The 24,324-nt window shown below is 39.7% G+C and overlaps 1 protein-coding gene across 1 annotated transcript in view; it reads left to right on the forward strand.

Moving 5' to 3' along the window:
- Positions 1–20,676, forward strand: part of CLINT1 (clathrin interactor 1) — a 51,345-nt gene extending 30,669 nt beyond the window's left edge. The window contains exons 6-12 of the mRNA XM_065644030.1: positions 3,350–3,524; positions 8,575–8,812; positions 9,313–9,394; positions 13,654–13,731; positions 17,250–17,545; positions 18,260–18,464; positions 18,932–20,676. Of these exons, the coding sequence (XP_065500102.1) occupies positions 3,350–3,524; positions 8,575–8,812; positions 9,313–9,394; positions 13,654–13,731; positions 17,250–17,545; positions 18,260–18,464; positions 18,932–19,272 (1,415 nt within the window). The 3' untranslated portion in view covers positions 19,273–20,676. The remainder of the gene's footprint in view (positions 1–3,349; positions 3,525–8,574; positions 8,813–9,312; positions 9,395–13,653; positions 13,732–17,249; positions 17,546–18,259; positions 18,465–18,931) is intronic.
- Positions 20,677–24,324: the final 3,648 nt, after the last annotated feature.

The raw sequence follows: 24,324 nt of genomic DNA on the forward strand, positions 1-24,324 counted from the left end.
CGCCATTGGACTTCTTTAGTTTCCCAAGTAATACTGTTTGGACACTTGAAAGATATCTGTGGGTTATCGGTATGGATTCTGATGTCTGTCAGGTCTGATATTAGTGATGGTGCTTGTATTTCAGGCATTTGCCAACACAGTTGTTGCTGTCTCAGTTTGTGTGGTTTTAAAATCTAGTTCGATTAGTGCTGTAGATCCCGTGTGGTTTTTGAAGGGCTCCCGGAGGTAATACCCAATTCATTCTGTGTAGACACACTAAGCTTGCACAGCAGACCCGTATGCAGGCTGGAAATTTGGTGCACCGGTGCTCATGCCTAAATCCTAGGGAATTGCAGAAGCCTGTGAAGAGGTCATAGTTAACACTGGAAAGAAAGTCATAAAATTTTTGTTTAAAAAAACCACCACCACCACCACCACAACAAAACCCCACTATATTTAAAATATGCATTTTGTATGTTTAAAAAGATACATGTGAAGGCTCAGTTGGTCATCTACTCCCTCATCAAAAAAATCAGAAAACCCGCCATTAGATTTTCAAAAATCAAAATCCCACAAAATTAAAGAATCCAGCCATCATGAGTCTGAGCCATCATGTACAAGGTGCCAGCCCTATATCTGGCTTGGGTTTGGTACTTGCAGTAGGGCCTTCATTACTAAGATCCTTTAAATAAAAAGATACACACGTGAAACAAAAAAACATAAAGGAAAAAAAAAATAATCCCAATGCTGCTGACAGGTAGTCTGATATACCTTGGCTTCTGGAAATAAATTCGCCAGTTTTGCTGAGGCAAATCTTGTTCTTTGTGTGTGCAACGAGTTCTGTCAGACTATTTGCATCTTCAGAGTAGTGTGTTGTAAGATCTTGGCCTTAAAGGATGTCATTTGTCTTTAGAGAGGACGCAGTTTTCTCTGGCACCCCAGTTAGATAAAGGCACATGACCTGTACGAGGTTCTGCTAATCCAGCGTGCAGCTTCCTCTGCTCCTCAGTCCCGCCACGGTGTGCAGCAGGGATCTGAGCTTGAGCTGGATTTATGTCTGATGTGTCCCAGCATGTCCATGATCCAGCTGTTGCTCTCGAGATGTTTATCTGTCTTTTCTTTGGCCTGAGTAAATCCGTGGCTGTTTTTATTCAGGGATGAGTCCCAAAGTCACAATGGCACAATGCTCTGGTTTGGTAGAGTTGATGACGTCTTTGAGAGAAGGATTTGGTGTAAGGTCTGAGTAGCAACTGTGCAGGACTTGGACTTCACCCTGTCCCTCTCTGGTGCTGTGTGTGTTTTCTTTACCCCTCTTCACTGTGCGATTTGCTCTCTGTTGTTTTTGACAAATTACTTCTCCATGTTCCTTTATTCTCCCTTTTCTTCATATGCACAGTGGTTGAAAATCTCTTATCTCCTTGGCAGGCTACGTCTTGTTTTATTGTATTCCTTTAGGCTTTTGCTACCTGCTTGGAATTCTGGCGGTTCTCTTTTTAGGAAATGCTTATGAGTCATTGCGTTTGTACTTTAAGTATGTGTCCCCCGTGTTCTTTCATTGAGCTTGTCTTTTGACTTGCTCCCTACAGAGTCGTGATCTACCCCTGGATGCTGGGTAGAAGGTTTTTTTCCGTATGCTCTTCAGTTTTCATTTGAGCCTTTTACTTTAAAGGACTATCTTCTTTGTCTTGTATTTCATTTTGATGGTGAAGGGGTTTTAATTATCCCTTCATTTGTTGAATAAAGTGGAAAAAAAACAGACAACTTTCTAGCAGCAGAAAACAAACTTTCTCCCAGGTCACACTTCTAATCTAAAAGATTTTAGTTATTTATGTATAAAATGCTTGTATTTTCCTTAGTTCTTTTTGTCCTGAAATACCGCGCTCTCGGGTTTTCTTATTTATTTTAAAATTGCTGTCGCACAAGGAAACCTTCTAATGGAATCTACATTAAGATGCTTGAGAGCCTGACATAAACTGAAATAAGGACATTTTATTCTCCTGCAAAATTTAGCAGTAGTACATTTCTTAGCAATTTCTCCTTTTCCAAGGATAAAGATCTCACTGAGTATATCTCATTGATTTCTAACACGTCTTCTACTTTGAAAAAGTTTGTCTGCACTTTATGGATCTAAACAAATATCATAGGAGACTTGGGACTTACCTCTTCAGTAAGAAAATATATCCTCTGATAAATTGAGTTATATCTGTCCGATAATACCAATTTTGAACCTCGTAGTACTGGAATCCATAATTTCCTTTTTATTAAAATGGCTGAATTGAATACATCTAGAACATGACCTGAGCTACAATATAGCTTGTACATAATTTGAAGTCATGAACTTTTCACCATTCTTCCTTTCTGCTACTCAGTTTTGCTCAGCTGAAGTAAAAAATTTGGTGTTTCACACTTTTCAATAGTACAAAAAAGTAGTTTCATGTGTGTGATGGCCCAAAATTGAAAATGTTTGTCTAAAAGTGGTGTGTAGGAGCTGAGCTATATTGGGTGGTTTTATCTACCTGTATTTTCAGCGGAAAGTGTGCTTTGCTTCTGATAGTTAAGTCTCTGTTAAAATTTAAGTGTTGTTTTTTTCTTTTAAATTAAATTCAGGTTGGTGTATGAATAAACCCAGGCTTAAGTTTTTTAAACTTTCTTATTGAGATTGTACAGCAAATGTACTTATTTGAAGTAAAACTCTCAGCTGTTTGGAAGCTGAGATACCAGGATGGTAGTCTTGAATACTTGATTAGAAGGAAAGATGGTTTTGATTGCTTGATACTAGTGTTTAGTAAAGATGTTCAGGGTACTCAATGGCTGCTGGAAAGGTGGGTTGCTTTGCTGCCTGTTCTTTTTTCATCGCTTTGAAAGGATTTTTAATCATGCATTGCACACTTATGTCTTTCAGTATTCTGGAACTACGCTTTTATGTGTTCATGAATGTCAACCTATTCAAAACCCATCGGTTTACCTCCAAGCACACAGCTTGGCCAAGAGTAGAATTTGATGCATTAAGTGACTGCTACAAAACCAGCACGTCCCGTTTCTGATAAGCTGCTTATGCAGCCGGGGTTGATTGTGCCCCTTGTGCTTCTTCAGCAGAGTCCAACACTGGCCTGATGTGCATTAAAATTGTGTCGCTGTCACAAACAAAAGTCTTTGAATCTGCATTCCTGCCACTTAATGATTTGGGTTACCTGCTGTGCCTTGCTGTAAGGGTGTTGATTCAGCACTGTGGGAGCTTTCAGTTTGCTTTGAAAACTTGTAAAGTTTTTGTATAGAAGGCAGGGGGGCTTGAGAGATTCCAAAAAGACCACAGGCATTTATTTTTTTTCCTGTTATCTTCAGTATTTCTTATATTGATGCTTTTACACAGGTGAAAGATACGATCCTGAGCCCAAGTCAAAATGGGATGAAGAATGGGATAAAAAACCAGCTTTTCCATTCAGTGATAAGTTAGGTGAGCTAAGTGACAAAATTGGAAGCACGATCGACGATACCATCAGCAAGTTCCGAAGGAAAGATAGAGAAGACTCTCCAGAAAGGTGCAGGTACTGGAGTTATTTTAACATGAATTTATTCTGTGAAATTGCTATTATGAAGCTCTTTGACATTGCTGATCATTAGTTACAATACTCTGCCATTCTTTTTGTCTGTATGGAAGCATTTTGGGCTTCAGTATTTGCTTCCTGGACTTATGCAGCTCTTACTGGCCTTGGGGAATAATGTAGCTCTGTCAATAGGTAACTGCTCTTGGCTGCCTCCCATTACTGCCTGTCGCTTAGATAACTGCTGGCAAAGCAGGGAATTGGGCTGAAATTTCCTAAACTTCTCTTTTTCTCAGCAATTCAGTGGTCTTCCTTGTGCCAGTGTACTGGAGGTTGCCATTTAATGCTACAGTTACTCTGAATGCTGAAGTGCCAAAGAAGATGATGTAAAATCGCTTAGACCTACCTTGACACATTGCTTCTTCCATGAGCTGATCTCAGGAAGAACAGACTGCAGGTGACTTATTAAAAAAACAAAAAAGTCAGTTTCAGTTGAACCTTCTCAAGAAACTTGTATTTTACATCTGGCCGTTACATTTTTTTTCAGTAAGGAAGAAAACCTGCCCTGCTTTGCCTGCAGAAAGACCTTTACATACATCACACCTCAAGAGGTGCATTGAATTTTATTATCTGGAGATCAACTTTGTACTTAACAGAGTCTGAAAATGCTGTAGAGAAAGTACTCAAGTATATTGAAATAATTCCCTTTTGGGAAACAAAATGCAAATTTGCATTGAGATTTGATTAATATTTTTTTACAGGAATATCTTCAGATTCAGTCACACAAATTTTTATATGTATGTGTATAGAAATACACGTGCATATATTACAGAACTCAAGCAATTTTGCACAGAAACAAAAATAATTATAATTTCTGAGGAATTTCTGAGGAAAAGGCAGTATGGACTTCTTGCTAGGGCATTAATAAATCATAAACGTTGTATTCTTTGCACTCATCAGGGTTCCATCTCAGAACTTACTATCAATAGACCACAAAGAGAAGGGATCAGAAGAAGGGTAAACAATTTCAGATGTAACAATGGTGCATTGCTGTGTGCTTTTCTGTACTTACCTTTCAAAAGCAACTTGTCACACACAGTCTGTGAAGCTCACTGTCCACATGCCATGTAGAGGATGTACAGTAAACATTTTTTTAATCTTATTTCTTTTGCTTTCTTTCCAAATGGCTTCTGGTCTCTTACTTGTGCTGGTGTAAAGTCTTGCGCCTTCCAGTTTATCAGACAGTCCTTTCTGCACTCTATAAAAAGCAACTTATTTTGAGGACTTCTTCACTGTACATCTCTACCTCAAGTTACATGGATCTTTTTCTTTGGCTAATACTACATTTTTCATTTTTGTTTTGCTCTTGTAACCATTGTCTGTTCTTTTTTATTTTTCTTGCATTTTTTTGGTAAATGTCAGGTGTGATATTCATCTCAAAATTTGTGAAAGTAGTAAACTCAGGTCTTGAAATAAAAGCAGGATTTTTGGGGACACACATGAGCAAAAACCAATTTGGTAGTTGCAGATTATCCTGCCGTAAAAAGGAATCCAGGTTGCAGCAGCGTGGCTTCTCTTGCATTGCTTCAGCTGCCAGCCTGAAATTTCCTTTTGGCTTCTCTTGCCATGGAGATTATGCAACATGGAAGAGATTTCATCAGCGTTGAAATAAAGGGGGTTTCTTTCTGCAGAGAAGGCATCAAAAGATCTAAGACGACTGAACTCAAGGTTATAGAATATCTGTCTATTTATACTTAAGGATACTGTAAATACAAACCTTGTAATTTATGCTGTATTAACAGAAGGAAGTTAAATATCAAAACTGAAAGAAACATTAAATTTTAATTATCATGTGACTTAAGCTCACAACAGCATAACAGTCTCTTGTAAATGCTTCATGAAATCCATGCATTTCTGTGCTTTTACCCTTCGGCAATTTTTTTTCTAAAAACACAGAAGAAGCCTGCAAAAATTTACTAGTTTATTTGTGGCCTGCTGCTATATAACAACATTGAATTAAGTTGCTATTTCCCTTGGAAAAGTGACTAAATGGTGATACTCGCTCAGCTGGCAAATCTGCTGTTGTATGTTCTATTGTTTCTATCTTAATAGCTTTATAAATCATTACTACTTCAGTACTGTAAAGCCAATAAAGGTCTTGAAGCACAAAGAATAAATGTGACTTACGCATCTTCACCGTGATTAATGGAATTTGGCTGACACAATCTTTATCTCCAGTATCCACACCAGAAGAACTTGGCCAAGCTCCTGGATTTGTGACTCTACTTGCAAAACTTGTAGTTTTCATAGAAGAAAAAAGAAGCTTGAATTAACCAAGAAGAGTTTAACCCGTGATGTAGGTGGCAGGAGTTTGCAGTAGATTCCAGTGAAACCGCAGCTCACACAACCAACTCTGGAGAAGCCTCGTCTGCCTTTTTTTAATTCTTTAGAAGGAAAATTTTAGTGCTGCTGTTGGGGAATTTGATTCTTTTTTTCCAGTAATATATCCCCTTGGAAGTAGAGACGACCAGAAACAATACCTCATGGGGTGGGCAAACCGCTGTTGTTCTTTCATAGTTCTTGTTAGTTCTTGGCTTAAGCGAATAAACCAATTGCTGCCCTGAGTCTGGCCTCAGATGCTGAAGTTCTGTTTTCTAAATTAGCTGTAGATGTACAGAGATTGTTCTGAAGCGCTACGCTTTTTTCATAAGAATTCTTAAAACTCTGTCAAGCCTTGTTTCTCCAGTGTTCAGAAAGGTTGATGCGGGTAACAGAATAGAAAGGAAGCAAAACCTGTAGTACACCTACACAAGGGTGCAACAGCCATGTTAAAAGGCAACTCCCGTGTATGTAAAGGATTATTTTTGTAGTAGGGTATAATGCAGGTAGTCTTAAAGTACCAGTAAACTTTTTTTATTGTCTTAAAGAATGTTCAGGGAAAAAACCCACACCAGAAAAAATTTAAGGCAAAGAAAAAGAGCATATATCTGTACTTTGACTTCTGGAAGTTGGAACCGTGGACTTCCTCTGCAGAAGTTTGTTTTTTGTTTTTGTTTTAATCATTTGGTACAATGCTAGCTATAACTTTTGGTCTTAAGTTCATTCGGCAATTCTCAGATGAAGCACTGCAATTTTACTGTTCCAAGCACAGTAAACACACTTAAAGGGAACATTAATTTGTAATATTTCTCCTTTTTCGTTAATGTGACCATTAAAGAAAAATAAAAACAGATCTCCTGAGACAGTTTGGAAGCAGAGCAGATTGTCATAGAAAATGGAATATTGTAATATTTGTCCTGCTTTCTGGCATATATGTTTAACTTCTTTTCTGAAAAGCTTTTAGACATTTATTTTGCTATAGATCACCGAAGACCTACTCTCTTTCATTCTTACATTAGTGAGGTTGATCTGTACCAGTTCTGTAGCAGTAGCTCCCCTGACCAGACCTTGATGGTTGTCAATCACTTAACCCGCAGACCGTGTATACGGACTAGACGGGCTCTGTAGTGATGACAAGAAATATTTCGCAGCAGGTTTGAAGAGCCTGAGCCATAGTTGTGATTGTCCCGGCCTTCGACACTTCAACACGCATCTAAAAAGCAACTTCATCCACGATCTTCTGAGGCTTTTTGGATGGATGTGCCACGTGTGCTGCGCTAAAGTGCAGATCAGGCTTCTCTGGGGGCTTGTGTTTAAAATCCCAATGGCACAAATGAAAACGTGGGTAGTGGCCCCCTGGGTGTTTGTGCACGTAGGGAGCCTGTTGGCAGAAACCAGAGCTGGACCAGTTGACCTGTCATTGTAAGATGGGGTTGAACTGCCTTGGAAGGACAATGGTACGTGATGCCGTTGGAGCTCGCTTCTCTCTGTAAGGCTGGTTCTCACAAATGCCGGTAGTTGCTGGGTTGACTGGCCGCTAGGTTATTTTTCTTTTAAAAATAAAAAGTTTAAAAGGAGTGAGCGTTCATATTCACTGATGTTGATGGATGGAGCCATCCCCAGCCGTGAGCAGGTGATGTGCACAGGGGAAATAACACACACAGCGTATTCCAAACAGCCCACTGTTGTTAACGGAGAACAAAGGCTGCCCTGTCAGAGTATGTTGCACTTACTGGCATATCCCCGCTGACAAAGGGACGGCCTTTCTTAAATTTTGCGGTTTTAGTATTCTAATGCATTATTAAAATATAAAAACCTTCCACTTTCAATTATGTTGCTAAGGGAATTACTATTCCAAAATACGTTTCAATGGATTTAAGCTTTCTCTATAGCAATTTTCACAGTTATGTACAAATCTTATCTTGATGGTAACAGGCAGTATGACTGGTGGGGGCAATTGACTTGTTTGTGAAATACTTAAAATGTAAAAGTAGAAGATGTAAACAGATTAAACAGATATTATGCAGTGACATCTAAAAAGTTTCTGCCTAAAACAGTGACACTTTTGTTCTTTTACATTGTAAGAATAAATGTGTGTTCTCTGATAGAAAATGAATGGCATCCTTGCATTGCATAATTCTGTAAACATTCTTTTTCCACAAACATTTTAAAGAATGTAAAAGCCTGTTTATGTGGAAAGGGAAACGAGATGAAATAGGAATGGAGTTCTCGAAAACTGAAAGATAGTACCTGTATTTGGTTCACTGCTTTCTGTCTCTTGGCGTAAGCGCTGAGGAGACCTGCCAACTGAACTTTTTCTTGCTGAAGTGTTACATAATGTGTGGGGGAGTTGTGTTAGAAGGTAATTAAATGTGCTGGATTTAAACACTGATTTCCTATTATCCTCTGCCGTGGACTTGCAGTCGATGTTTAACAAAATAACTTGCTTTTCTTCATCACTTTTGTACAATAGGTGCAATGCTGTGTTAGGTAGATGCATTAGGTAAGGGTAAAACATTTCCTTTCTCAAATGGAGGAAGAAGCAGTATTTTTATTATGAACCGTTGCTCTAAGGAACTACAGTAACCAAAACTCTTGTGGGTTAAGCCAGATATCCATTTCAGTAACTGAGAAGTCCATCCCAAATGGTATTCTATCGCTTTTGTTTTTCTAGTGACAGCGATGAGGAAAAATCAAGAAGAGGTAAATCTCCCAAAGCCGAATTTAAAGATGAAGAGGAGACTGTGACAACAAAACACATTCATATTACACAAGCTACAGAAACTACCACCACCACCAGACACAAACGCACAGCAAATCCTTCAAAAACCATTGACTTGGGAGCAGCAGCACATTATACAGGGGACAAAGCAAGTCCGGACCAGAATGCTGCTGCTCACACTGCAGCAAAGGTGAGAAAGTAAAACACGATTTTGGAAACTCTTCTGATCTCTGAGACACTTTCTAGTTTACAGCACAATTTTTGTTAAGCAGCCTTTAAGGAACTTCAAAAATGTTTAGTTGGGGTTTTCAAAGGCTGTGGAACAGTTTGATTATAATTGTGTGATTGCTTTAAGATGTAGAATATTTTAAATATATTCATTACTGTGTTTTAGTTTCTTCATGAAAGCAAAAAGAAGATCTAGGCCTGAAGTGTGAAGGATTCTCTGAACCTGCACACTTATTGAAAAGTTATCAAATTCATCAGTTATCATAAAAAAAACCTGAGCCCCTAACTTTTCAGTATTTGATTTTAAATTTAGCCACGTTCCAGTGATTGACTTCAAAATCTGCCATCACTCCAAAGCAAAAGAAAACAAAACAAAAAAGCCCTCCAGAAAACCCAGACTTGTTAAAGTCATTTAGAATGAGTGGTGACATCATGAGATCTGTTGTGTAATTTATTCTTCAGGCTTCGGTACCCTCTGGCAGCAAGTCATCTAACGACCTGGTTGACCTGTTGTTCGATGGAGCCAGCCAGCCAGTCCCAACAGGTAGGCCCATTGTGATTTTATTTTCTTAGTGTATATTTTGAACCAGTTCTGAGGATAAGCTTGTTTGATGTTACATAGATAAAGAGTAGCAGATAAAATGATAAATGAATACTGAAAAACTTTAGAGCTGTCTGGAACCTTTTGTAACAATGTACTCTATGTGCGATTGCATGGGACTAATAAATGTTAGCAGCACAAAGATTAACTGCCAGATCAGTCTGTCAGAAGCTGTGTTTGTAATGCAGTTATTCATAATTAACTCTAAAAGCAAGTGCAATCCATTCACATTCAAGCATTTCTTATAGTGCCATTCAAAGGCCAGGCACCTACATGGTCTTCATATAAGCTTTCATCTAAAGCATATGGCAAACTTGTTTCTTTACTTCATTTTAGCTTGGCACTTCGTTGATCCCAACCCTAATACCAAAAAGAAATTGCTGCCTAAAAGTAAAATTATTAATTGTAAAACATGTCCGTTCACTCTCTAAATGTGCGGTTCAATTTTAACTCCATTGGCCTTCACGTGGACTTACACGGCAGTTTCTTTTTAGGAGCACATTAGATTTCAGTGCATTGCATACAGGATTGATGAGGAGTTCAGGAGCTTGGTGGTTTGCTTTTTAAAACCTGAAACTTTAAAGACTCTCTTATTGTGCTTACAACTTCTTAATATTGACAGTTTTGCTTGTGGCTACCATGGAATAGGAAAAGGACTTCCAGGCACTTGTGGACTGATGGAGGTTGGGAGAGAATTTGTGGGCAGAATTTTTGCTTGAGGATCACTTTGAATAGCAAGTAAAATTCAAGAATGTGCATTTTCATAGACAGAAACTTTCCGTGTAACCTCTCTCCATTATAAATAAGCAACTTCTCTTACTATATATGGGATCATGCTGATATTATTTGTAGAAGTGTATGTGTGTATCTCGGAGCGAACAGATACTCGGCTCCAGTCTTTGTTTTAAAGACACTGTAAAATCACAGAAACTGCCAAAAAAAGGCATCTCAGTGGCTGCAGCACATACGTGTGACAAAGTGGCTGCATTCGTGCATGTGTAAAGTGCACTCTTACCTCTGCCTGAGATCGTGCCACTTGTAGTGGGAACCCCTGTAATATGTTGCACTAGGTATTGTTGTTATAATGTATAAGCAAAGCCAGTATTATGAATGCTGTCCGCCACACAGTCCCTTTCGCCACTGGGCTGCGGAAATGATAACCTGTGTAAGGAGTTAATAGGATGGAAATTTTCATGGTAATTTAGTATGAGAGATCTCGGTCTTTCTTATTTCGGGTAGATCTTTAAAACTTCATGCTCTTTTATTTTTTGGGAAAGTAGGTAAGTTTATATGTCTGTTCTGAAATATGTGTTAATTCCTAATGGTTGAGAAATAAAATTAATTTCATGCATCTGTTCTTTTATGCACAAATGCTCCCAAATTTAAGGAACAACTTATTTTGTGTTATTTTAACTTTTCATGCAAAGGTGTTCATTGTACGTTGGCATTACCACAATTCCTGTGGAATTTTAAGATCCTGCATCAGAACCACTACCCCACATCAACACTGAAAATCTCCTATCCAGTTCTTACAGGAAGAGAGATTAGAGCCTTTTTTGACTTTATTTGTATACAAATGTGGATGTTTTTATTTTTATGTATAAAAACAAAATCACAGTGAGAATACATTTCCACTTCAACTTGAGCTGTACTTCGAAGGGAACTATGGCAGCTTCCATATTACAGTGTATTTGAATCTTTCATCAGTTTGGCTCTTTGCTGTAGTAAGCCTTTCTTCTTTTTGCCTTTTTTCTTCTTTTTCCAAAGCAGCATTTAGAAGTGGTGTTGAGAAGAGGCGTATCACCAGCTGGTGCTGCTCAATAACCTCTTTGCTGACCTGGGAAGGCAGATGGAAAGGGTTCATTTGTGGTGCCACACGGGAAGCCTTGAGGATAGCTCACGTTGAGCAGATCCGTGCTGTCCTTCCCGTGCAGGTCACTTGTTCTACCCGCTGCTCCCCCCAGCACAGGGTGTGGGGACAATTCCCAGTGTCAGGCAGGACATGGGGACAGGGTCAAACGCGGCCTTTGGTCTGTGCTGTGAAGGAGCCGCCAGGGAAGTCATGTGAATTCAGGGAACTCAACATTTGCTTATCTGTGTGTTTTCAGATGCAGAAGGACAGTTGGTGAGGCTTGGGGGGTGACACACCACTAAAGCAACACTGTTTGTATGTGAGGGGGGCAGCTGGTTGCCATGAAGGGACAATATGTTTGAGAGGCGTAGAATCTGTGGTGAGACCTGCTGGAAGCATCTTTTTGATGTTACTGGAGATGAGGGTCTTTAATCTTAGCTGGTGATACCTTCCTTTAGAGAGTTACTGCGTTCAACTTTTGCATGAACTTGATGTTTCATTTAAAAACAGACAATAGAGGTGGAGGAAAAGTTGACTGAAAATGTTAAGGGATTATTTTAGGTTTAAACCTAGTTCTGTTTTTAAAACTAAATTAATCCCTAGATACTTTGTCGAACAGCCCAGGGATAATAGGTGTAGCATGAGAGCATTGATTTTTTTTTTTTTTTTTTTTTTTTTTTTTCCTTCCCTCTTTTGAGGATGTGGTCAAGCGTATGTCATCTGTGTTGCTCATTCTGCATATAAATCCTCAAGCCATTAACCTGTTCTGAACTCTGTAAGGACACAAGATGAAAAAAATTATTTGAAAATGTTCTTTGCAGTGGGCAGAATAAACATGATCAGAACAGTTTTCAGCTTGATATTTCACTGGCTCATCTTACCCTTTTTCGTTCTCAGGTTGCAGTCAGTATAAAACTTGTATACAAATGTATGTAAGGTGCTTATTAGGTCACTTCAGAACTTGTGTTGAAGAATTTTCTTCACTTTGTGTGAAATCTTCTCCCTCTTGAAAAGGTGGTAAAGGGATTTTGGTAGTGCTATATTTCTGAAAATTCAAAGAGACCATCCTTGCGTTCCCTTCTCATGTTTTATATCATATGCTACACGCTCAGCAAGAAAAGACATTTCCCCTTGGAAGAACAGTCGCCTTCCTGGCAACGTCTACGGTAAAATAACATTAAAAAGAAATACAAGTACACATGTATCAGAAAGTGAATGGTTCCTTTTATTACCGCTAGCCATTTATTAAAAAGGAGATGGTTCTAGTTTAATTAACCCAGTTGAGAGCAGCAGATGGGGCAGAATGTCTTGCAGCGATAAGACAATTCAGAAATGGCACCAGATGTTGGAAGCTGTCCCTGGTGGTGTTTGAGTGCAGCACAGATGTTCCAGTCCCACCTGGCTGGTTTCTAAGCACTGCAGGCGAAGCAGCTGTGATGTAACCTATATAATGTACGCATAACACTAAAAGCAAAATAATTGAACTGCTGCAGCTCCTTCTAAGGGTGGGACTGCTTGGAGGTGAAATCTTTGAGGACAAACAAATAAGGTCAACGTCTTAGCTTCCTCAGGTCAGTGCAATATCTACTTAAAAGCAATAGCAAGGATAATTTGATTATTTCCTTTTTGTAAACTGTTTGTTTATCTTGTAAAAAAGGCAGATTTCCAGTATGGTTCTTAAATCTTTCTGGTTTTACATCTTGGCTGTATTTTTTTTTAGTGAAAATTTGTTACTATGCTGTATTCAGAAGTTAATAATTCATGTGCTGTATGCAAACGTCTGGTTGGAAAACTTAATGTTCCTGTGGTAGAAAAGAAGCAAACTTATTAAAAAATTAACAAAAAAGCAAGCTCTGTCCTTGAAATCCCAGTTCAAGATCATTGCAGAATCATTCATGCTTTAAGTAACATAAAAACTAAATATAAGGGAGCATGTAATTTTTCACAGTAAGCATAATAAATCAACTTCTTTCACAATAAGGATGTTTGGCTTTTATATGTAACACTTCCAAAGTTTTAATTTTACAAACTGCCAAACTAGTAGCATCTCTCACTAGTAAAAACCTTGTTAACCTTTTAGAGATAGCAAAATCTTGAGTCTTTTAGTTCTTCCCTAGAAAAACACAATTGCAAGCTCTGCAAGACAGTTGGAAATAATCCAGTTGATTGTTGCTCAGGCTTGTATAATTACAGTATGATGGTGAACGGGAAAAACAGTGTTGGCTTAGAGCAGCATCAGTAAATCCATCTTGCCCAACACAGAACAGCTTTCCTTCATCAGCCTGCGTGCGGTTGTTGCAATGGATCTTTGCACAACCCTCTAACAGCATTTGGCTCCTTCTGTTTCCAGGTGGATCAACTGACCCATTTGGAGGATTTGCTGATTTTAGTTCAGCTGCTGCTTCAGCAAGTTTCCCACCATCACAAGGTAGGATTAATTTACAGATTGAAATGCTGGTTAAGGGCAGAAAGAGGGGAAGAGGCGCCACATGGCATTATTGAAAGTTGCTTCCCTTTCCGGGGCAAACTGGATTTATGTAACTGGACCACGGGTGCTATATTGAGTAAGGAAGGTCTCTACAATCCAGCACAGCACGTCTCATCGAACCTGAAACTTTTCATGGGCTTTATTTCAGAAAAATGTTAGTAGGAATTACAAATATATCCCTGTTCATCTAGTAATATAAGCATATAATAAGACTCAAAACATAGCTCCAAGTCTGATTCCGAAATGCACTGAAATCAGATGTGACTTCGGGAGAGGAAAAGTAAAACCTGAAATAAGTGTGGGTCCAAGTGCTAGCTGAAGAGCACTCACCCAACAATTAAAAAAAGAGCCCAGCGTGTCCCACTTTTGTAGTGGTGGGCAAGGAGCCATTTTAATTGGAGTTCTACCATGATGAATGCTTCAAGACAAGAGTATTTGTGTTTCCAGAATGATTGGAAAATTGGCTGTAGCAATAGGACCATCCAGATTATTAATCACTATAGTCTTCCCAGTGTTCCATGTAAGGTTATTCAACTATTTTATTTGCAATAAAAAGCATTTATTTTTCTAATACTTCAACTAACAGTTTTCAGGAGTTTTCAGATACAGGTAGGTATTAATTATTAAGGAAAAAAAAATTAGCTGCTCTGGTATGTCATAATGAGGGGAACCTGAGACAGGCTCTTTCCAAAGCTTCCAGTGGTGTCTGGGTTACTAGTGGAAGGCTCATATGCTGGAGAGGAATTCAGTCAAGTTGTGTCTTCCACACACAGTACAACCTCGCTGACGGCATTTGAAGTTGCGCGTACACATTTGTGGGATGAAGCTGACCAACACTTTATTTCAGCTTGGCTAAATAACAATTTGTCACGGTCTCTTTCCCTTTTTGGAGAAGCCTGTTAAATAAAAGATACCCAGATCTTACTTAAGTCAGGCACAGACAAGTCCCTGCCCATCACAAGAGCAGGATTTTAATAACGCTTGTTGAGACAGCACTCCGGTTTGCCCTGGTCACACGACGTGCGGTTCCAAGCTGTCGGGTGTCCGGTCGGCTAGCCAGTGCATGTGCAGTCATTTTGCCTGCAAACATGCAAGCTATAATGTAGATATGGCCACTGTCTGAAAAACATTTCCCTTCAAATTGGACTGAAAAAAAAAATGTACTGGGAAGCTGCCTAGAGCGATTGGCTTCCTTCTGTTGGGGAGTTTTTGGGAGCCAGACAGGACAGTGCTGCAAACAGCCATGGAGTGGAGGGAGCTCCTGGCTGCCTCTTGGGCAGTTGATCTGGGCAGCAGCGCCATTGGTGACTGGGGGTTCTCACCAAGGGAGTGGGATTAAGTCAAGAATAAGAGAAGAGTAGTAAAGAGGTCGATCAGCAAACCTGCCTGCGAGCCAGCTTTATTCAGCCTGTTTACATCTCTTCCTTTATGTTGTTGTGTTGGGAAAACTCTACAGGGCATGGATTAGTTAATACACCTTTAATCTGCTTGGCTGGAAAGAACTGGTCTGATTTTTTTTTTTTTTTTTTTAAACAGGCTTTCTTAGTCAAAACCAAGTTGTTTTGCAAACACAAAGCCGCCTACTATGCAAATAATTTGTGTGTTAATACAGTCTAAATTGATACAATCCTTTATCTGCATTAACATGATTAATCTGTTCCAATCACCATTATGCAAGGGACAAGGAGTCCTGTGAAATGATTAATCATTCCTGAACAGCGTAAGCCCCTCTAGAAATCTTTTCCTTTTTGATTAATCATCTTTGAAGTTCTACTGAAGGGGCAAAACCTTATCCCTTTTACCCCCACTTCCATTATTGGCGCCCAGTGCACAGGTCTGAACATAGGAGCACACTCAGCATTTACTTTTCTATCAGGAATATTTAAAGTAGGTTTTAATATTTAATATGTAATACTAATTGAAACATTCTAGTAGAGCCCTTCTTTGTGAGGGAGATCAAAGCAAATGTTCTAGTAAGGCCCTAAGCTAATGAATATTTGTCCACTTCGTGCACTGAAGTTGTTGGCAATACTTGGATTTTGTGAACAGATTTACTCTCCTACTATTCTCTAAATTCCAATGTATTGTTAAAGACAAAGATGACTAAAGGTTGAAGGTGGTTGTTGATAAATATTTACATGGAACTGGAAACTGGCACTGGATTCATGTACTCCAGCTTTACGTGTTTGAGTTTTCATTTGCTCATCTAAATAAATTGAAGGGATGGTTTAACTGCTCGCTGAAACTCAGAGTTCATTGCGTATGGCAATGACATTGCTTGTAGCTGCAGTACCAGAAGTCTGTCAGTGACGTACTCAAAATCTGATCCGTACGATTGCCCAAACTTGGAACAAGATTCACTGTGTAACAATGAGAGATGTTTAAATGGCATTGCTTTATTTTTAGCATCTCCTGTAGATGCTTTTGTAAGCATTTCTTCCCCTTTTACTCCTGTGAAATAAGCCTTTAATAGAAAAACGTGTTTTTAAGGGAGATAACATCTCCTCCCATTTGGTTCAAAGGTTATGACACATTCTCAGTTCACTGGTTTGTGTCTCTGGACATCTGTGATCCTGAAATAGCCGCCCTTGCAGTTGTCTGCAAACAGCTCATACTGTTTGGCTCCTCACGGTAAGATACAGAGAGAACTGTAACTTGTGTTTTCACTTAAGTGCTTGTCTGCAAAAACCCTGGTATACTGAAATTAAACCAAGTCTAAGTGATGAACTAAGATTTCAGCAAAGCTTCTGCTGAGAGAATTGTTAGATCCAAGATTGAATTTCAGCTTCAAGTCAAGGCATTCAGATTTAGAGAACTTAATGTGTTTTACCTGAGCACTTCGTAGAATGGGAAGAAATTATTCCTTATCACCTCAAATAAGAATTCCCTGGCAACCTGCTTTCAAAGTTCTGGGTTTTATTTCCCTCAGCATTGTTTTATGCGAGAGCTACTAGTTGTATATAAACAAATTTCGAAGTAGTTGTCTTTGTTTTATCATGACGGTATTTGCTTTATCAAGTGGCTCATTCCTGACAACTGTTCTCTCAGAAGATACCAGATAACTGAGATAAAAAGTTGATAAATATTATCCAAGTTCTGGGTGGTGTTTTGACTGGAGCCTCCAATTTCCCCTAAGTGATCTTTCAGTCACATTTCAACTAAAGAAAACCTGTCCCTACTTGTCTCGCATCCGCAGGTGATGTTATCAAACATCCTTCTTGTTTCTGTGCATGGGTGTTTCATATTCCCTTTGCTACCTTGTTAAAATTGTTGGAATATTCATGAGGGGGAGTGATGTCCAGATGGAGGTTCTACCTGCAGATGTTAATCTGGACGGACACAGATCAGCTCTCATTTGTTTCAGTTCGTGGAATATGGCATTTGTTCAGTGCCTTTCTCTAACTCTTCTGCCTTTTTCTCTTGTCTTCCTTCCTCCTGCACTGTTGCCTTTCCTTCAGGTGCAGCAACAAGTGGAAATGGAGACTTTGGTGACTGGAGTGCCTTCAACCAAGCTTCTCCTTGTCCCAGTGCTGCAGCTGGAGACCTCTTCAGCAGCACGGCACAGCAGCCATCTATAGAGCTCTTCAATAGCTCGCAGCCGTCATCTGGCCAGCCCCCAACTGCTTCAGATTCTACTGATCTCTTCGATTTGATGGGTCCCTCTCAGACAACCATGACCGCTTCACAAAGTATGAATTTCGCTATGATGAACTTCAATGCCATGGGCATCAGTTTACCCATGTCGAGGTCACAGGTATGCTGCTATTTGTACAGCTGGCTAATGACCTTTCTCAATTAATCTTTTGCCTTCTCCTTAATCACCATTTTGAAAATTAATCCATTCCCCTCCTGGACGGTCTGCCTAGTCACTCTGATATTGTGATCAACATTTTATAAGAAATTTTTGTCTGAAAATGTTTGCATAGCCTCCTAAAAAGAACAAAAAGGCGTCAAATGTTCTTGAAAAGCCTCCTTTTATAAACTGGTCCTCCCTGAGATGATCTTCATTGTTCTGTGAAGTGTTGCTGCTTTGTTGGGGAAAACGAGGTTGATGATATTTCAAACCTTGAAGCCATCCTGCACAGAATCTTACAGGTTTCCAGCCTCAAGTAGATGGAGGTGAGGACTGGTCTGTTCTTCAGTGGGGAATGGTTTTGGAAACCATAACAGGCCAGCTTGGTGTTCAGAGGAAAAAAAATCAGTGTTTGAGTTCAAAAATTGACTGCAGGTGATCCCTGTCATTCTACATGTTCAATGAGTGCTTGATATTAGTGCTTACAAAATGCTCTTTTAACCCATTCTAATGGTGTAACAGCACATGGCAATACTGCTTTGGAAGAGCTGATTCATGGCTAAAATCTCATTGGCTTTTTATTGTATTCTGTGGAAAAAATCTTGCTGCTTGTTTAGTCTTGATGCTTATTGGTAAATTGTTCAAAGTAGATACCAACAAACTTTTCTTTTTTAGCCTCTGCAAAATGTGAACACCATGATGCCGAAGCCTAATCCTCTTTATAGTGCAAGCACAGAAGTGGTGCAGAAGAACGCAAGCAAAACTCTACCCTCAACTTGGTCAGATCCCAGTGTAAATATCAGTTTGGACAATTTAGTGCCTGGGATGCAGCCTTCCAAACCCCAGCAGCCATCACTTAATACCATGATGCAGCAACAAAGTAAGTGCTTATTGCACTCTCTTGCACAACACTGAGCCCTGGCTGTATTTAGTAGGTTGTCCTTGAGATGGAGTATTCTGTCAGTTACTGTTTTCCTACCTTTTGTCATAATTTCTTATGCTACTGGGATGGTTCTGACACAAGTGGGATTTTCTAAATGGAGACTGATGTGTGGGGAGGCTGTGTCCGTACATGTGTTTACTGGAGAGTTGCCATATCTTGATTTCAGGCTTCCTAATCTCTAGGATTTCTCTAGAATATACATAGTAGTATGTATTGTTATAAAATACTATTTCAAAGTTTTATCGAAGTTTTCTGAGCTTTCACACAGAAAACAGGGAAACGAGTGAAATAGCTACATTTTGGGCCATCATATCTTTGTTCACAGCAGTTACCACATAAGTTTCTTAAATACACTTTCAGCATCAGGTTGTGACTAATGATTTTTTGCATCCTCTTTTTGGCAGATATGCAACAACCTGTGAATGTCATGACTCAAAACTTCGCAGCCGTCAACCTCAATCCTCAGCCCAACATGATGCCTGTTCGACCCCAGACAAGCCCGTTGGGGATGGGAATGCCCAGTGTGATGTTGGGTACGATGGGGATGACGCCCATGGGACCCACGCCCATGATGAAACAGGGAGTGATGGGAATGAACATGAACACGGGAGTGCCGGCGACAGGAATGGGTTTGATGGGCACAATAGGAATGGGGGTACCCAATATCGCTATGACCCCCCTGACTCCTGGGACTATACAACCCAAGCAAGATGCCTTTGCAAATTTTGCCAATTTTAGCAAATAAAGATTGTAAAATTTAAAAAAAATGAAATTAAAAGAAAATAAATGGGCAGACTGAATGAAGGATTTTTAGCTGCACAAATATAGCTGGGGAAGGGATGGAAAACACTGATCAATACTTTTTTTTTTTTTTTTTTCTTTCTTTATCAGTTAAAGTGTCTACATAAAGAACCAAAAGCTATTTTCTAAGTGTTGAAATAACTCGTGTTCAAATTCTGGAGAGGTGAAAGGTTCTTCTAAGGAATGTGTTAGACGATTTTGCGAAATAATTTGTATTGAGACCTTCAAAAAACCTTTCCTACATAGAAGAACCAGTTTTAACTTTGAGACTTGATGGAAGACTGGAATGGGAGTTGGGTAGAAATGTTTGAATCTAATTTTATACTTTTTTTTCTTGAAGAGCTTGACTTTCTTTTCCCCCTCTCCCTGATCGCTTTGTCATAATTGGATCATTCCTTTTACTACCACTGAGTCCACAATTGAAGTCACTCAAGTACTATGATCAGTTTTTTATAAGAATATATATTTTTGTCCAAAAATGGCTTACATATGTGATTATGGCTAATTCAAAGGGACCTGGAATGTATATATACTTTTGCTAATGTTCCAGCCACACTGCTATATTACCCAAATTTTTATTGTAAAAACCCTCTCTTGGCAATTTGGTGATCAGCAGATTTTTGGGGTCTTATCATGCTTCTGTTGTTATTACTGATATCCAGTGCAGGTCTGGGAGAAGCTTTATCCAAGACTGCTGGAAGGTTTCCTTTCAGAAAACTCCAGAAAATGCACTTTCTTGCAGTTCTTTTACAGTGGCACTTCGCATCCTTTGGACCACCAGTATCCCAATGGAGCCACTGGTTTAGGGCATTGGGAGCAGTCAAAACGCAAAAAAATATTTATTTTCTGCGTCTTTACAAAAAATAACAGGGTGAATTACACTTAAGTTATGTAAATCTATAACCCTACCTAATCCAACAGCATTGGATCTTAGCTTTTATACAACATTTGGTGATTCTTTTGTGTAAATATGGCATTAGCAGCTGTGGAATCCAATAGAGGAGTAAAATATATATATATTAATAAAGGAAACCTGTAGCAGTCAAAGATTTTACTGATTTACTGAAAACAAAAGAATGAATTACGGTTTGGGGAGTTTTTGTTTTTCCTTCTGTAATTCTGCATTTAAGTTCACATGAATCATGATTCTAGAATCTGGAATACAAAGACATTATATTCACGAACTGGGAATATTGGTAAGAATAAGCACTATACTATAGGTATGAAATTTATTGCCTCCCTTTTCTTATGTTGGATTTCTTTTTTATTATTAAATTGATAAAACTTTGTTTCCATTGTATTCATAATGTTCTGTTATACATAACATTAAAATGTTCATTAAAATCAATGTTGGGCTGCTTTTCCTTTCATTCCATTTGACATTTATGAGAGCATTTGGGAAAAAAAATAATTATAATTTGGGCAAAGTAATTTTTATAAATAATTTAAAATTGTTTAATGACTTCTTATCTGAAGCCTTTCCTATCTGGCTCTACTGTTAGGAATTAAAAATGAAGCAGGCAAGATATCCTGACCCACTCCAGCCTTGCTAATGCTCCATCTACAACATTTCTAATTAGGCAGAAATTCATGTACTTCAGCTAAGTGGTAATGAAAAGTGATTCATTTGCTGAATAAGAGATGAGAGTGAGTGTAATTAGCTGACTGCGGTTTTTAATCTTTCAACAATTCAATGTGTTTAAATTAGTTTCAAAGAATAGGAGCTTTCAAGTGTTGTTACATCAAAGTAATCAAGGCAGGCTGGAACGGCTGAGGAGGAGAGATCGCTCCGGTTCCTGTGCTGAAACCTTTAAACTTATTTGGAATAATCATCTTCAAAACCTCCAGTTCTAACAGATGGGAAGATTCAAACTGGTTCAATATGTGCAAAATTGTGGTGGTTAGAAAGCTCGTTCCTGGGGTGGTAAATGGGTGGCAAGGAAACCTAAACCTAAACCGTGTTGTTGAAGGGGCGCGGCGCTTCTCGGTGGTCTCGAAAAGGTTTTTCTGATGAGGAGGGTGAGTCTGTGCATAATCCTGTTCTTTTAAGGTAAGTTTAGCTGGTTAAATAGTTGGCTTTGAGTTGAAGGATCACGTCCTTGTTTTGGTTGCTCGTGTCTCCTCAGAGGAACCAGAGGTTTTGCTTCTAATCAAGAGATTAATTATAATGAAACACATTTGTTGGGGTTAGAATAACTCCCGTGGAAAACATTTGGTCAGTTCAGAGCGGATCTTTGTGGTTGTGTCCATTGAATCTTGGCCAAGGGTACGCAGGCTTATGGAGCAGTTGTACTGAACTGATTCACTGCCTCTGCCATATGTTGTTCATCTTATGGATCAATATCCTCATGATTAAAAAGGTATGGAGTGTGAAAAGTTTTTTCAGCCAGCCACGTTGTCTGCAGGTGGATGAGAACTAAGTCCTTTGAACCAAAATAAACAGCAGAAAAGGAAACCTAGAAAGATGCCTTCAGCCGGTGGGCCAGGAGCATCCCATGCACCCTTGGTGACGGAGCCTGTTCCACGGATGGTTTATCCCGTTCTCTCCCCGGCTAAAGGACGTGGATCGGAGGTAGCAGTGTAACAGAACATGGTTTACATCTTTAGATAAAGCAAATATAAAATGGGGGTTGTTTGCTTAAAACAATCTTGAACTCGTTTAAGATGTATATCACAAAATGTTTCCATCTCTGATACTTCAGGTATGAGGAAAATAATATATTAAAAATTGAAATTATCTTTCCAGGTGAAAACATAAATGAGCTACTGTGTGAATGGTGACAGATCTACATTTACTGGCTGCTGCCTAATAGAACTTGACTATAACCTAAATCATGCTACTATGCTTGTTGCTGCAACTCTCTTCTTAATTTTTAAAGCCTGGTCCAGCTTGGCTTTCCCCCTCTACTCCTTGTCAGAAATCTGGAGTCCTTGTTCTCCCCCAGACTATTCGCAAGTCGTTACCTACATCTTATTTTAAAATTTAAAAAAAAAAAAAAAAAAAATTGCTTGTATTATCACAGTAGTGTCCATGAGGTTTGCAAACCCAGCCCGTGGCCATTGCCGGTGTAGCTGGGTGAGCTTTTCACACCAGCCTGAAAAGCAGCAACTGTCGTGCGAGTTTGGAGCCTACAAGGAGGAAATAGCGAGAATTTGCTGTTTGTGTGGTCGTAACATCTGAACTTTTACCACCTCTGCATTCTGTAGCTTCTAAACTTGAAAAGAGTTCAGTGAATTAGTGAAACCCTTTGTAAAGGATGTCTCCACTCAAGAGGAGAAAGGGCGTCAGAATCCAACCCTCTGTGTGTTTTTAATAAAATCACTCAAAAAATGCATCTTGATGCATACACAGGAGTAATAAATTCCAGCACAGGTGCAAGTTCAGTGATAACTAGAGCATCCACCGTGTTCTACAAAAGAAATTCTATTCGAAACAGCGAAACAAGGGTATTTATGGCAGCATCTGTTTCAGCTCCATCCGTCAGCTCAGAACCGTCTGACACAGCTTAAGGGAGCTGGGGGAGGGATTTATCAATGAGGTGTTTACATAATGCGGGCAGGCGTTGTGTGCTCAAGGTGATATCAGCTAGAACGGGATAACAAATACCTAAAGACACTTTTATTCTCAGAGGCCTTTGCTCCAGGACTCACTCTACAAAATTGCCTCCGCGTTCCTCTGTGCGTGACTGTAAACAGGTTTATAGCAGATGACATTTTACAGTACTATCACTTCCTTCTGATTGAGGCCTTTAATGGAGATGTGGTGGGGTTTTTTAATTCTTTTTTTCTTCCCCCCCAAGTTTTATTCCAAGCTGTCACTGATTAAAATTCAGAATTGTTTCAGGCAAACCCATTGGGTTTGCACATACATTGAAATTCTTTGTTTCAAGTGAAATATTTGCCTGGCGAAAACTAAAAGCATAAATGAGAGAACTAGAAACTAAATACTGAATACCTGTATACTAACTGTATACTTCCGATTATTCTTCCTTTTTCTCCAAACCACTTGGATTTGGAGTTGACTTAATGCTTTAAATGTTTCCATGGGAGAAGAGGGTCCTGGGGGTGGTGGCGGAGGGTGGTTCTTGTGGTCATGCTGCTAAGCCCGGCCTTGGGGAGCTGCTGTTGGAGCTCGGAGGAAAGGAAGGAGAAAGGAAAAACCAGCGAGTTGCAAAGACAACCAGGTGAGCCTGGTTCATGTTGTGAGACTGAAAGGACGGCCCGTGGAACGTGTAAGTCAATCTGTGCAGCCTGTTCAATGATCCGCTTACAGTTTAGCTGGGATGCTGTGGAGATTTGCTTCTCCATGTAAAATGACCTTTAAAAATGGAGATGCGTCATTTTCATTTTTTATGTGCTTCTGCATCCACCGTTCAGATAAGGGAGGGTAAGAGCTAAGACACAAACTCTGCGGAACATGGGAAATGAAGAAAGGTGCCTTTGCAGAACTTGGTGTGTCCCTGGATGTCTGTGGCCGGGGGTCCTGACGTGGAGTCATCCAGGTCTATGGAAGTTCTGCCTGTGTCCAGCACGGCGAAGGCTCAGCCTATCTCAAAAGGGACCTGGGGGTCCTGGTGGACAGCAGGATGACCATGAGCCAGCACTGTGCCCTTGTGGCCAAGAAGGCCAATGGCATCCTGGGGTGTATTAGAAGGGGGGTGGTTAGTAGGTTGAGAGAGGTTCTCCTGCCCCTCTACTCTGCCCTGGTGAGACCTCATCTGGAATATTGTGTCCAGTTCTGGGCCCCTCAGTTCCAGAAGGACAGGGAACTGCTGGAGAGAGTCCAGCGCAGGGCCACGAAGATGATTAAGGGAGTGGAGCATCTCCCTTATGAGGAAAGGCTGAGGAGCTGGGGCTCTTTAGTTTGGAGAAGAGGAGACTGAGGGGTGACCTCATCAATGTTTATAAATATATAAAGGGTGGGTGTCACGAGGATGGAGCCAGGCTCTTCTCGGTGACAACCAACAGTAAGACAAGGGGTAATGGGTTCAAGCTG

This window comes from Caloenas nicobarica, chromosome 13 (genome assembly GCF_036013445.1).
Source record: "Caloenas nicobarica isolate bCalNic1 chromosome 13, bCalNic1.hap1, whole genome shotgun sequence".
Lineage (NCBI taxonomy): Eukaryota > Metazoa > Chordata > Aves > Columbiformes > Columbidae > Caloenas > Caloenas nicobarica.